At 37.8% G+C, this 14802-nt stretch overlaps 1 protein-coding gene across 1 annotated transcript in view; it reads left to right on the top strand.

Moving 5' to 3' along the window:
* Window positions 1-6645: 6645 nt before the first annotated feature.
* The window catches only part of LOC307269899 (von Willebrand factor D and EGF domain-containing protein), a gene marked incomplete at its 5' end in the record, with an annotated part of 40262 nt that continues 32105 nt past the window's right edge, over window positions 6646-14802 (top strand). The window contains one exon of the mRNA XM_080052981.1: window positions 6646-6748. Within this exon, the coding sequence (XP_079909107.1) occupies window positions 6646-6748 (103 nt within the window). The remainder of the gene's footprint in view (window positions 6749-14802) is intronic.

The raw sequence follows: 14802 nt of genomic DNA, 5'->3' as shown, positions 1-14802 counted from the left end.
AATATATTTGGTCTGGTTTCTTGACCAAAATTGTTCTATGAACTTAAGTAAAAACTAAACCTTTGCATCAACTTGAAATTAAAATGACAAATGACCAATACAGACCCCTCCAATAGTACTGAAGGTGAGATGTACCCTCCACACTGCAGCAAACTGTAAAAATAGGTTTAGATGAATTTGTTCATTTAAAGCCACTACGAGTAACTTGGTCTCTTGGCGGCCCCTTTGGACAAAAGCGGTAGTATTTTTACGACGCCAGCTGTCGTGAAGCTGTTTTCTAGCTCGTGCCGGCCGTGCGAGATTCAAATAATCAGGAAGCAATATAGTGCATGTCCGTGTGTTGAAAGTGTGAGGGCACCGGACTCTTTTCGGCTCCGTGAGAGTGGTTAGTGACACAGCATCAACTAATGCCAGTAAGTGCTACACACACCTGATTGCAATGAGTTGATGCAGTGTCACCGAAGTACTCTCACGGAGCTGAAAGACTCCGTGTCCTCACAGAAAGCGAATGAACGAGACGGCAGTTAGTATGGATCACGATGAGGTAATGTGTTTATGTTGTTGTAAATAATGACTATTTCTGAATTTCAGATGAATAATGGTCGACTCATCTGATGATGGTGAGGCAAAGTAAACTTTGTTTTAGTAGGCTATCGCTCATTCATTTAGGAGTAAACACTGCAGTTCGCTCCCGTGAAATTGTGTATACGTTGCTTGGCAACGCCCTCCCGCTCGTCTACCACTCTCCCTTTTAGCTTTTCTTCATTGCATTTTCTTTTTTTTCTTTGATGGTTCAGCCCCGTTATCAGTCATTATGACGACAAATAACTGTCTCAAACAAAGCTCCCGCTCCCCTTCCCTCACCTGGAGGGATAGGCTTGTCAAATCTCGTTGTTGCGCCACACTGAAATCTGTGACCAAAGAGCCTGCACGCGCGAACCGAAAATCGGACTGGGTGTGCGACCAGACCAAACGCAGTAATAAAAACTATATAAAAACTTCTTTCTTTGCACTGATGGTCTCGTTTGCTGTTAAAGGTAATTTATGATTATCAGAGGAAACATGAGGCTGTTTAAAATATATTTAAATGTTACTCGGAGCTGCTTTAACGACCCATGACAAATAATTTGGTATTTACAGCACAAACATGACAAACTACATAAAAATAGCATTCATTGCACTGATGGTCTTGTTTGCTGATAAATGTAATTTATGATCATCAGAGGAAAAATGAGACTGTTTCAGAAATATTTAAAAAGTTCCTTATAGCACTTTTAACAGGAGAATAAGTTCAAGGGTGAATTCACAAAATGTCTAAGTATTTTCTCCTGCCCATGTGTGTCTTTAAATTTGTCTTTAAACTAAACATGTTGCTGTAAATCCGCCCCAAGAGTCTCACAAGTTGTTAAACGTGGAGAGGGTTAAGACCTTCGGGAAAAACGTACTAAGAAGTGCCCTGTAGGTCAAACTGATTGACCTCTGAACTCATTTGACCTGCCCTCTAACTTTACAGGAGCATTTTTAGGTCATGACGGAATTATATACCCCAAAAAACAAACGTTTAGCACTTTAAGAAATGTCTGTGCTGCAAAAAATAATTGATTGAGTATGTTGTAACTTCTCCAAGATAAGCTGACATCATCAAATAATCTAAGGTCAAAATTGTACGTTTAAGTGTTTATTTGACTAAACCTTGTCTGTTTGCATCTGCATATTTCTCCTGTACAACCATCTTTAACGGACATTATCTCAACATTATTTTTCTTAATACCAAGAATCTCAACTTCTAAAGCACTTACATCAACTGCACTTTCCATACTCATTCTCAGCACTAGTCTGAAGGTTACTACAGAATGATGTGTTCATATGTTGTTAATTGTCTGATTTACGATACATTTTGTTCTTATAAACACACAGAAAATGCATTTATAAAGGCCACAGATTTATAAAATGACGAAAGGCTGTAACCAAAATCTGTTCGGTGAATACTTCTGACACTAATATGTAAAAATGAAATAAGATTTTTAACTCTGACTTTATTGAACATCTAGATTTTTAGTTTTTTAACGAGATGCAAATGTACAGATAGTTAGATATTGCCATGTTTCTAAACTTTCTCCTGTATATTCATTCAAACATTTGAGAACATTGCAATACAAAAACAGAATGGTTTTAATGTCAGTAATCTGGCCAATTTTCATGATGATATCTCTAAATGAATTTTTTTACCCTATTCATCTGCAGTGTGAACACAACTCATGTAAAGAAAAAATGCCAGATATGCATTTGTGGTTAAAAAAAACACCCTAAGCATGCAGACTTGTTAAAAATAATGACTCACTTTTTTTTCACGAGTGTAGCAGAAACAATATGGCAGCAAGATGTTAGTGGTTGCCATGGCGGTAGCTAGTTAGTGACATGTTGTATGTTGTTCTCACAGGAGATGGTCGTGTGACATCTGGAACCTTTCAGGAGGCAGGACTGAGCCAGTTTTTCTCAGGACCAACTTCAAAGAAATCACCATAGCCTAGTCATCACTGCGTACACTGCTGCTGCTTCTTCCAAACTACAGGGAGGTTTGAGAGAGATTGAGACATGTCAGACAGGTGTGAAAAAAGGGGCTGAAAGTTAGAGGACAAGTTGAAGTTTAAGCATCAGTTCCCTCTGTCCTTTCTGTGTGAGATTTCTGGCTTTCATATATTAACTAGAAAATGCATTTCCTGCTGAAAATGCGTGTGAATGCTGAAAAAGCTTACGCTAAACTGGATAGCTGAGTATGAAAATTTGAAAAAGTTTAAAAAGGTCTCATTAGGATAAAAGGAGTTGAAAAGTTGAACGTTGAAGAAGTTTGGCTACGATTTCTTGCTGAAATTATGAATAATTTGCTCCAGCATTCACAATAATTAAAAGTTCATAAGGACATGCCAAGAGGGACTTATACTTTGGTTTGAGAGACATAAAGACATGTCAGACAGATGTGAAAAAAGGTCGGAAATTTACAGGACAAATTTCCGACCTGTAAATTCGGAATGAGTTTAAAGAATAGCATACCCAGCATAACTTCAACCCTTTCCACCACGATTTCATCCATTTTATATTTGATTTGACTAGTGATGAAGATTGAATGTACTTTTTTAATTTGTTGTACTATTATTTTGTATTAATAATAATAATCATTTATTATTATTATTATTATTATTATTATTATTATTATTATTATTATTATTATTATTATTATTATTATTATTATTATTAATAATAATAATGATAATAATAATAATAATAATAATAATAATAATAATAATAATAATAATAATAATAATAATAATGATAATAATAATAATGATAATAATAATAATAAAGCTTCTGTTTCCTGTGTCTTGTCTGTGTGAGATTTCTGGCTTTCATGTCTTAATTCTAATTGCATAAGTACAACAACAAACAGGGAGTAATAATCTGCTCTATTGCTGATACTAACATTTGAAATTATGAAGACACTTGTAAATGAGAATGTAGTACAAACTGTATACAGTACTTCGGCTTTTCATTTTTACCTCTTTACCTGAGATGTAAACGACTGTGAGATATTCACTGATTTTGACAAGTGCTCTCCAGAAAACCTCCCTAATAACATGTTTTTAAATGTCCTCAAATGTACAAAATCTAGTCTAAACATCAGCCATTGAGCTAACCAGTTGATTATCTATCTCCATGTGACTGGGATCATGTTGTGAATGAGAGTATTTCTCAACAGGAGGCTCTGAGAACCTGCCGCGCTGAAACAGAGACGGTCCTAGTGTAAATATCAGGTGCTGGACTCAAGACTGAATACCTTTCCACTAAATAAAAACCCCCAGAGCAAACAGCAGGCACTAATCTGCACTCGCCTTTTCACACACACACACACACAAACACACACACACACACACACACACACACACACACACACACACACACACACACACACACACACACACACACACACACACACACACACACACACACACACACACACACACACACACACACACACACACACACACACACACACACACACACACACACACTTGCCTTTTCATTCGGACCCTGCACTTAAATACTGTGAGAAAAAAACTCAAGAGCTCCAGTTTGTTCTGATTTTGACTGTTGACGTTTGACCCAAAAAGAAACTTAATTATTTCAGTGCAGACATGAGAAAAACTTAAAATTTATGAATATAATTTGCCTTCACATATCGGCATATTTTTTGTTTTGTTCAATTAAAGCGCCTCAGTTTGTTCTGACTAAGACCCAAGACGTTATTGTAGACGTCAGAATTATTATTTTTTCAGTGCAGAAAATTGGGAAAAAGTTGATGGAGAATAAGGTGGTTTATGAGTATAATTTGGCTTCATATAGTGGCATATTTTTTGTTTTGTTAAATTATTTGGTCGAGGAATTGGTAAAAGTAGAAGTTTATGCACTGTTTTGCTTTATCATTCATGTATATTGTTTGTTAGATATTACTCTTGTAATGTAGGGGAAGGTGGGGTGATTTGTGCAACTTTTTACTCAAACTGATTTTAAAGTGAGGCCTTGACAGTTATGTCTCCAACTCAAATATGTACATATATTTCAGGATGTTGTGCATCCCTGGCAATAAAAACTTTGGATCTGGAATAAACTGTTTAAGAAATATAGCTTTCGGAAAAAAAGTTGTCTTGTCGCACAAATCACCCCACTACGTGGGGTGATTTGTGCGTCATTGTGTCACAATGACAAAGTCACCATCATCATCTTTCTGGCCATCTGAACTCTCATCAGTGGTGTCGTTAAGTGGAATTGAGATGTCACTCTCTTCTGAGCTACTGTAGACAATCACTTTCTTTTGGTGACCAGCGTATACAGCCATGCCACTGGCACAACTCTCAGAAATGTACTTTGCACTAGTTGCTCCGTGCTTGTGGAACCAACTGCCACCTGACAAATGTGATTCCACCTACATTTCTGCCTTTAAATCAAGGCTCAAAACCCATATGTACACCCTGGTGTTTCCTCCCCATTAACCTCTGCACTACTTACTTACCTCTGCACTACTATCTGTGTTTATGTGGATGTATGGGCTTTACGTCTTTTATTTTGGTTATTGTTATTTTACCTTCATTGTTTACCTACTGAATGCACTATGTACAGCACGTTGGGCAGTGCAAACTGTCATAAATGTGCTTTTATAAATACATTTTACTTACTTACTTACTTATAACTCACCCAGGCCCTTGCGCACAAATCACCCCATCCCCAGAATTTTGGATAATAGGCATGATGCAGCAATTTAGGGTTGACATTGTGCTAACTATATAGACTCAAAGTGTAGCACACCAAAGCACTAAAACATGTGTCAAATGTTTTCAAACGTGTCTATAATTGTTCAGACACAATAATCAAAAAACCTTGATCATGGAAATTTTACTTTGAAAGGCAAAACACAGTTTTTTGAGCTTAAATGTGCTTATATCTTATTCCTTGTGTCTTCCTTCTTTACAGGATGAGTCAAATGGATGGCTCTTCTTAAATATGTGGTCACATTTCCAATTTCTTCCACGGTTTTCTAGAAACAAGGGGTTTTGCAACTTCCAAAATGCACAAATCACCCCACCTTCCCCTATATGATGTGTATTTTAAAAATCATAAAAAATAAAAAAGCATTTTTTAGGGAATAAACTACAATTAACTCCTAGGTTATTAAATAATTCCTATTGTAAAAACTATATAACATGGCTTTATAGGATCATGTAGAATAACATAATACAACATAAATAAAGTAAAAAGACGTTTACACTACTTCTTCGTGCAGTTTAGTATTTAGAGAAAAGCCTTTCACACATACTTTACGGCTGCTGTGTGAGTAAACACTTGTAACTGGTTGAGCTAATGCAGCTGCTATAGATAATGTCTATATACAATGTTCATTTTGGTACAGTGTGTATCAACTAGATTTACCCAAGTGCTGTATTAGTTTGAGGCACTTGAACTCAACTTAAATATTTTCTTTTCATACTTCTATTAACTTATGCCACATTAATGAATTAATGAGTTATAATATTCTAAAATACAGTAGGCCTATAATGGTATGCAACAACAGTCACTTTTATACTACTAATAGGGCTACTTAAAGTTCATTTTCTTGATTATACTTAATTTTTATTCCCGTTTTCAAAACAAGAATATTGATTGGAGTTCCACGCGCGGATGTGCGTCCTAACGTCTCCATCGGTGAGTCTAAAAACAAGTGGAGACGCTGTTGTGTTTACGGCGGCTCGCATGGATCATTTATTCCTTCACATCTACGACATGTTTGCGGAGGGACGTTTAGTTAGTGTTTGTATTGGGGATCACAGACGAGTAAACGTGTGTGTGTGTGTGTGTGTGTGTGTGTGTGTGTGTGTGTGTGTGTGTGTGTGTGTAGACGCAGACACTCCTCCCTCCTACTCGCATCTTGAGCTCTCTCACACCGCAGTCTCCAGAAAGGCCAGCGCTGTTCAGACCTCTTTACAATCGACTCTGGGACGGGTATAGAAAGATAGATAGCCTATATACAGTTTTCTCCAAACTTTCAATGGGACCGGACGACTAACAACCAACTTGCTGCATTTTTTTTTAACCATGATGGAATTTTGGGCATTTGGTCGCGTGCGTCTTGGATTCTCAACGGGATATTTACGCATCGCATTGTTGTGGCTCCTGCAATTAGGAGCGTTGGCGCAACATGGTAGGTGACAGAAAACTTTACTTTATTCGTATTATTGGTAATATTACTCAAGTAGCCTTAGTTGTGGCTTGTTTAAACGCACAAGGCAAGTGTAAATGTTTATAACCCGAGTTATGATTTCCAAATGGTCTTAATCATGCAAAGAGATGTAAAAATCAATCCAGAGTAAATAACCTAAATGCCATTTCAACTGATTTCCGCTAGAAATGAAATGCATGAAAAATGGGACACTTGCCTGTTGACTCGGTCTGCGAGGCTGCATTCCTATCAGTCATCCTGTCCAGAGGTTAGACGGACCTTCACAGACAAGATCACACACACACACACACACACACACACACACACACACACACGCAAAGACACTTAAGACACAAAAACACCAACATGTTTTGGCTAAATTAAACTCAGTTATTAAATTGATGTAGTAGTTATCTGATCACTTCAGGGAGATGAAGTCATGTGTGTGAAATAAATAATATTCCTCCACACTGAACACATTTGCAGTTCTTTAAAGCTATAGTGCATAACTTTTTCATATAAATAAACGTTGGTACATTCAAGCCATCGCCAAACAGGTTAACATAAAGTTGATTAAGCCTAATCAACTCGACAAAACTCTATTTCTCAATAAGGCAGCATTTTCAAACTGGTGTCGTCCCCCTGACACTGGCGCAAGAGCTCAAAAAAATCCCAAGAAGAGCCCAAGAAATGTTTCAGTTGTTGATTCTACTGCTAAGAAAAAACCTGGACGTACATCAGAAGGTATAATGGTGTAAATTCAATATGAATCAAGCTATAAAAACAGACCCGGAGAGCATCATAATGCAGCAATAATTGAAAAGATCACAATGACTCAATACACACAATATATTCCAGTAAACTTCTCCATCCTAATTTTTTCACTGATGTTTAATCAGACTTTTCCGTTGTGCGATTCCCTTGCTCTTTCACGATTTTTTCTTAGCTGTTCCCTAAATAAAACCCATGATTCTAGACTGAAAATGTCAAGAAAGTGAATTTAACCCTTTATAGGGCACTCATTGAAATACTTAGAAATTCTAAATGTCAACCCTACAGTGTTATTGGAGGATATAACAAGACTATATTTTCTTTTTCAAATTAAAAAAAAAATAAAAATTTTACGTTGCAAATCGAGGTCAACGAAGTTACCATATATGGTTCCTTGCCCGTTTAGGGTAAGAAAAAATCCCCCAAAGTGTATATATAGAAAATACAAGAAAATACACTAATAAAGTAAAGGAACATTTATTTACTGATAAAAAACATAAAACATTAAGGAACATATATTTAGTGATACTAGAACTTGTCACAAGAATGTTCGTTAAAATGTCCAGGCCAGTCATTAAGGCAGCTGCTTCATTCTACTTGATGAAGCAGTAGCACTCAGCAATGAGGCAAAGGTAGATCCTGCAGACCATGCAGACTACATTTGACCTCAAGACTTCCCCCTACTGCTGCAGTACTTCAAGGTGTTGCAGTTGGTTTAGACAGGGGCACAGAACAGGGACAGGTTACACTGTACAGAATAATCTGGGGTGTGGCTGCGGTGTCCCTGGACAGGCGCAGGGACACCAACAGAGGTCCTGAGGCTCCCTAGAGATGCTGAGCTCCTTCAGGGGTAAGATGTGAACCTCTTCTGGCTGCGGGAACACCTGTATTCTGAATTTATTTGGTTACTGGCAATCCAACCAAGAGCCTTGCAGTCCCGCGTGTAGATGACCCCAGCATTTGTGAGGGTGTCATCAATTGCAATTGTAGACAGCTGCTAAAGACAAGAGAGTTTTTGAGTCAATATCAAGTCCACTTTGTGTTCTTTTTTAAGATAAACAGAAACAGTGAAGTGTAGATCTACTTGAAAACAAAGAATATTGACGTTTAAAATGTAAATATATATAATATGATTGACATAAATTGAAAATATAAATGAGTGAAAAATAGTATAAGTAATGGTGGTACCACTACTTTCTTCTCATAATTCAATCAGAAAAATTAAATACATCACAAATTTTGAATAACTTTATAAATTTTAGCAGTAATACCGCTCACAGCAAAAATAAATACCTACATATGCCATTTAAGTATAATGTAAAGTGTTGTAAAGTCTCAAAACTGTCCAAAATCCCACATATTTCACTATTTATAGCTAGAAATTTTCGAAAACGTCAAAAAATGTCTCACTCCAACATCCAATGCGCTAATGAGGACTATTGTCTATGTTGTCATGTGTTATTTGTTAAAAAGCAAGCACATATGGCTTACTATACCCATTGGCCGTATGGGCGTATGTCTAAATATGGACATATGGTCACATGTACAATTGTTAGGTGAATCGGGCGTATGATCAAATATGGTGCCTCTATTTTTCATGCCAAAATTTTACAAATTTCTACAAAGACTACACAAACAACCCCTATCTCAACATCTAACACAGCTATTCAACCATATAATGTGTGAGTTTCAACAACTTACCTTTGTTAGTTTTCACGTTAGCCCCGTGAGTATGGAAGCTTGTACAGGCCGATCATGGTACTGCATGGACTTTCGTGGCAAGCTGAAGTTTGAGATGCTCTAAAATACAGCCGATTGGTCAGATGTTATCACTTGACTAACTGTGACATAGCCTGGTCTCTCCAGATTGGCTGTGAGAAATATATGGGCTTTGCTCCTTAATGGATAGGTTTGGTGAGGCTTTTAAGGTAGTCAACTTAAGTTACCATATATGGTTCCTTGCCCTATAAAGGGTTAAAGGTGGAGTCTGCGATTCTGGAGAACTCTTGTCAAATCATTTTTAGCAGATTGTAAGGAAATATTCACTGATTTTGACCAAAAGCATTGTCCAGAATCACTGACTCCACCTTTAAAGTCTGATTCAGAATGGGTTTTTGTAGGACAATGTGTATTTTCCAGTAAGGACAGTTGTCTAAATGTAAAGCAGAATTAGACACACATGGACTCAAAATACAAACACATGGCGATATTGAAATCAGACCAGAACAAAGCTTACTACAGATAGCTTTTATTACCGTTAACCTTTTCCATCCGATAGACAACAATAATTCAAATATCTTGCATGAGCAGAAACATATAGGAACAATAAAACCCTGAACTGACTTTTAGTCTAATTAATTAAAGGTGGAGTCAGCGATTTTGGAGAACGCTTGATGTCAAAATCACTTTATGTCAAAATCACTTTTTATCAAAATCAGAGAATATCTCCTCATGATCTGCTACCTGTCTGTACTGTCTGTGTGCTGAAAACAAAATCTGGTGTTAATACACAGCCTAGGCTCTGTAAACTGGCATCTGAACAAATCCAGGGCCTACCATAGCTAGCAACATGTCCCGTTTACAGAGCCTAGGCTGTGTATTAACACTGGATTTGTTTTCAGCGCACATACAGTAGAGACAGGTAGCGGATCATGAAGGAGATATTCACTGACAACAAGCTTTCTCCAGAATAACTGACTCCACCTTTAAACTAGAGTCTTAGTAGTCCTGCTCGGTCCACCTTGCCACTCTCTATTTTTCACACACACGCACATGCGCATGCACACGCACATGCACACGCACACACACACACGCACACGCACACACACACACACACACACACACACACACACACACACACACACACACACACACACACACACACACACACACACACTCTCTGTATTCTTCCCTCACTCACATCTTGGTTGAAACAGCAAATCAAAGCACACAGTCATAAACTTTAAGATGGGCCGTCGTAAAATGAAACATGGCGGGTCCCTCACTGAGCCACAAGAATTTCTGAGCCAAAACTAAGTCTACTGCAGCTACCGTAACGCTATACAAAGACATTTTGCCCAGTTGATGTTAAAGAAAACAAACGTTATTGGTTTTAACCTAAAGACAAAATGTGTTTAAACATCGCAGAATCTTATACATTCTCCCCTAAGGTGTGGACATGTCTTTAAACCCGCTGACCCCTCATTGGTTCGTCTATAAATATGTCAATTTGTTCCACCAAATATTGTTCAAACCAACTGAACTTTAAGATGAATCCTCAAAGTTTACAAAGAGGACATATAGCTCAATGTATATGTGACATCGGCTGCTACAATATTGAAACATTTTGGCTGCAGCCTTTAATGTTTGGGAAATCTTAGCTCAGTGAATATTACCTTAAAGGTGCAGTGTGTAATGTGACATCATCAAGAAAGTTCTAGAAAGTTCTAGAATGCAACGCTCCCTGGGTAACCCCACCCCTTTCGAATAATAACAGAAGCTACAGTGGCCTTCAAGGACAAGAACAATTCAACATTTTAAACAATGCACCTTGTCACTACACGATCTGAGGAGCCTGCACAATATGAGGTGCGCGTGCACAAAATGGCCGCCATCATTGACAGCCCGCTTAGCTCAAAGTGTTTTGGAGAGCCACAGACTGCACTAAAAACAGATTGTAACTCGCTCAATTCTGAACCGATTTTCATGACATTTAGTTTGTTATGAAGATGGAACAGTAATCATGCTACTGATTACGTGTTACGGGGCCGCTAACCCACGGACTTTGTATGTGTGTGTTTGTGCTCACGGGGAACTTTAGGAGGGGGCGGGGGTGAGGACGCTGACGTGCGTTGCCTAGGCGACTGCGGGCTTTCCAAGATGGCGGCCGTTCTGCGCATGCGGTCCTCATATCGTGCAGGCTCCTCAGATCATGTAGTGACACACCTGATGACATTCCAACTATGACACTTTCAAGATGGCGGCACTAGACCTTGGTCCAAAATATACAGAAATATGGACATATATGAGACCCTTTCTAAGGGGAAAAAAATAATTCAAAACTTTTTTTCAGCTATTATGCACTAAATTAAATGTACTTATGGATATTATAATTACTTTCTACAAAATCTGCTAGGAAATAAAACCCAAAATTCTACACACTGTAGGTTTAAGTACAAAGAACCACATTTTTTGTTTTGTTGTGTTATTTGGTCGATTGTCACTGTCAAATTCACTGAAGGGGCAGATTTAAAAAAGGGTTTTGGACCTGATAATGACCATCACTGCTGTATCATGCCAGGCCAGTAGGTGGCGATAATGTGTCACGTCAAACACCACAGAAGAACATTGATAGCATGAATCACATCGAGCCAGCGGCAAAATGAAAACCAATCAAAGTATTCTAAAACAGTAAAATGTTCGTCCTTCAATTTGTATCTTTGTCACAACTGTTTGAACTATATTTAAGGGATAAAAAAAAAGATTGGTTATCGTAACTTTTAACTATCAAATAACAGATCTGCCCCCCCAAAAAACATGTCGGGGGCTCTTGTGGTGTAGTGGTTACAACCCCCCCCCCCCCCATAGAGTCTCAGTCCTCTTCACAGCAGACCCGGGTTAGAATCCAGCCCGGGTCGTTCTCTGCATGTCATTCCCCTCTCTGCCCCATTTCATCTCTGTCTCTACAGACTATCTAATACAAGTGTTGGGTGATCGTACCCATGACAAAGGCATTAAGAAAAACTATATAAAAATAGCATTGTTTGCACTGATGGTCTCGTTTGCTGCAACATGTCATTAATGATCATCAGAGGAAAAATTAGACTGTTTCCGAAATATTTAAAAGTTCCTTGTATCAACTTTAAACACACATTTTCCTCTCCCCATGGAGACCTTGTAAGTGATGAGACATTAATGATTCGAGTGTTTACAGATCTCCTGTGGACCTGTAACCTTTTCTCTCTGTGTTAGTTCTGAGTGACAGGCCATCTGGGGTGAAACAGACCCCTAACCCCAGTTGAGTTAACACCACACACTCCCAAACATCTGGGCTGGTCCTGGGGGGCCCTGGTAAACCTTGGGGGGGCCACTCCAACGTAAACTCATTAAAACGCCAGTAGGAGCAGTTTAGCCACAGGCAAAAGTTTAGTATTGTTTAGTTTTATTTCACATACAAGTAATATTAAGATACTTAGGGATAAAATATAAGAATTACATGTGTGGGTGCGGCAGAAACCTGTACAAGCGTGTAAAAAAAAAAAAAAAAAAAACAGTTTACAAAAAAATATATGTATAATATAAATGATTAAAACACAGTGAAATAGTCAAAGTAAATACAAAACAATCCAAAGCAATCAAAAAGTATATGTAAAAAAAAGTGCAAGAGAAAAAAAATGAAATATGCAAAAAATAAAATCGCTAAAAATGTTAAGTTACAAAATGACCAATAATCATTGTAAGGAGTATATACTGTATAAGGGGGTTAATCTTTAAATAGCAAAAAGTCACGTCTCTCTCTGATTGTCCTAATGCCTTAAAACCTAGTTGTTTGTACGACCTGCGACCTGAAAGCTTCTGAGGTGGTGTTCCAACTCCCAAAGATGTCAACAATAAGGTTTGCTTTAAGGCGGCTGTCAACATGAAGACGGGTCACTGGGACTTTGTTTAGGCTTCGGGATCACTGCCAGTAACTTCACCCCGTCCATTCAATGCTTTGAAGGGCTCAGGACGTCCTAAATACCCACAATGTTTGTTTTCCCTGATGTGGCTTAACTCAGTGAAAGGTAACATGTTTTGTAATGTTCGCTGGAATTGAAAGAGCAGACAAGACACTGCAGGCAACATTTATTTTTTAACCACTGGACAGTTTGTGATTTTTGGCTATTTAGCTTCAATAACATGGCTTCTTTTGTAGTTGTATAAATCTAAGGTCCAAAATTAACATATAGGTGTTTATTTGACTAAACCATGTCTGTTTGAGTCTGTATATTTCTCCTATATAACCATCATTAACGGACATTGATTCAACATTTCTTTTTTAATACTCTGAACCAAAAAACTCAACTTCTAAAGCACTTACATCAAATAAACTTTCCATACTCATTCTAAGCACTATTCTGAAGGTTAGTACAGAAGGATTTGTTCATATTCTGTTAATTGCCTGATTTATGATAAATCTTTGTTCTTTAAAAAAATACAGAAAATTCATCTTAAAAAAGGCCTTTGGTTGAGGACTTTGACCCTTTGCACTTGACATATTCTGGGGTTTTTGAGAGAGTGCTAGTGTGGAAAACGATGCCTTCTGCTCGGTTGTTTGAGGCCGGCCGTCATGCACTGTTGGCTTTAGTGCATTTAGGAATGTCTGTTATCCTTAGTGATCCTCAACACCAGCTGACACTTTAAAGAGAAAATCACCTTCTCCGTGCTACTGCTACCATTAGCTTTCATAATAAAGCTCCCCTCTGTAACAAATCAATAAGTTTTGACAGTTTAGACATATATAATTGTTGTGATGTAATCTTCCTTGTTGGATTTTGTGTAGGCAGGACACTTTTCTATGAGCATTATGGCATAATTATAATTTTTTATTTCATTACGCACTTCTAGAAATAAGTAAAAATTACGAGAATTAGAATGAAATACAATTTTCGAGAACAAATTGTCGATAATAAACTTGACAGTTTCAGACTGCGGTAAAGTTGTAAAGCTTTTGACTGATTGGAACTTCCAGGATCAATAACTCATTAACAAAAAGTCATTAAAACACAAACGATGCATCTTTGCTAGGTCATTAGGCAGACAATGGGCTACAGCCACATTACTGAGACCAGACGTCCTCTAAGCTCCACTTGTAACATTGCTCTCTATGTGCAGCGGGCTGTAAGACGAGAGCACAGGGACCGTCTACAAAAGGGTAACAACACCCAAGAGAAAAATATTCAAGCCATACAATGTACCATTGTTGCTATTATTCCATTATTATTGTGCTTTGTTTGATCTATATTTATATTAGTCATGTGTGTCCACTCCATATCTCTACACACTCAGACAGACATGAGGACTTTGTTAAAGATAAAGTTTTAACTGCGTGGAGAATCTACTCATACGATCACGGACTGAGATTCTTCAGTTTTCATTTCCTCCTGTTAAAAATCTGGAGCTTGAAAAAGGCAAAGTGAGGAAGAGTGAGAGATATGCTCAGTCTGAGATAACCTCTGTCTCTACAAATCTGTCTAATAAAGCAAAAATGCCAAATAAAGATCTCA

Source organism: Ammodytes marinus, assembly GCF_949987685.1.
Source record: "Ammodytes marinus genome assembly, chromosome: 24".
Taxonomy (NCBI): domain Eukaryota; kingdom Metazoa; phylum Chordata; class Actinopteri; order Uranoscopiformes; family Ammodytidae; genus Ammodytes; species Ammodytes marinus.
This window is presented reverse-complemented; position numbering and strand designations above follow the sequence as displayed.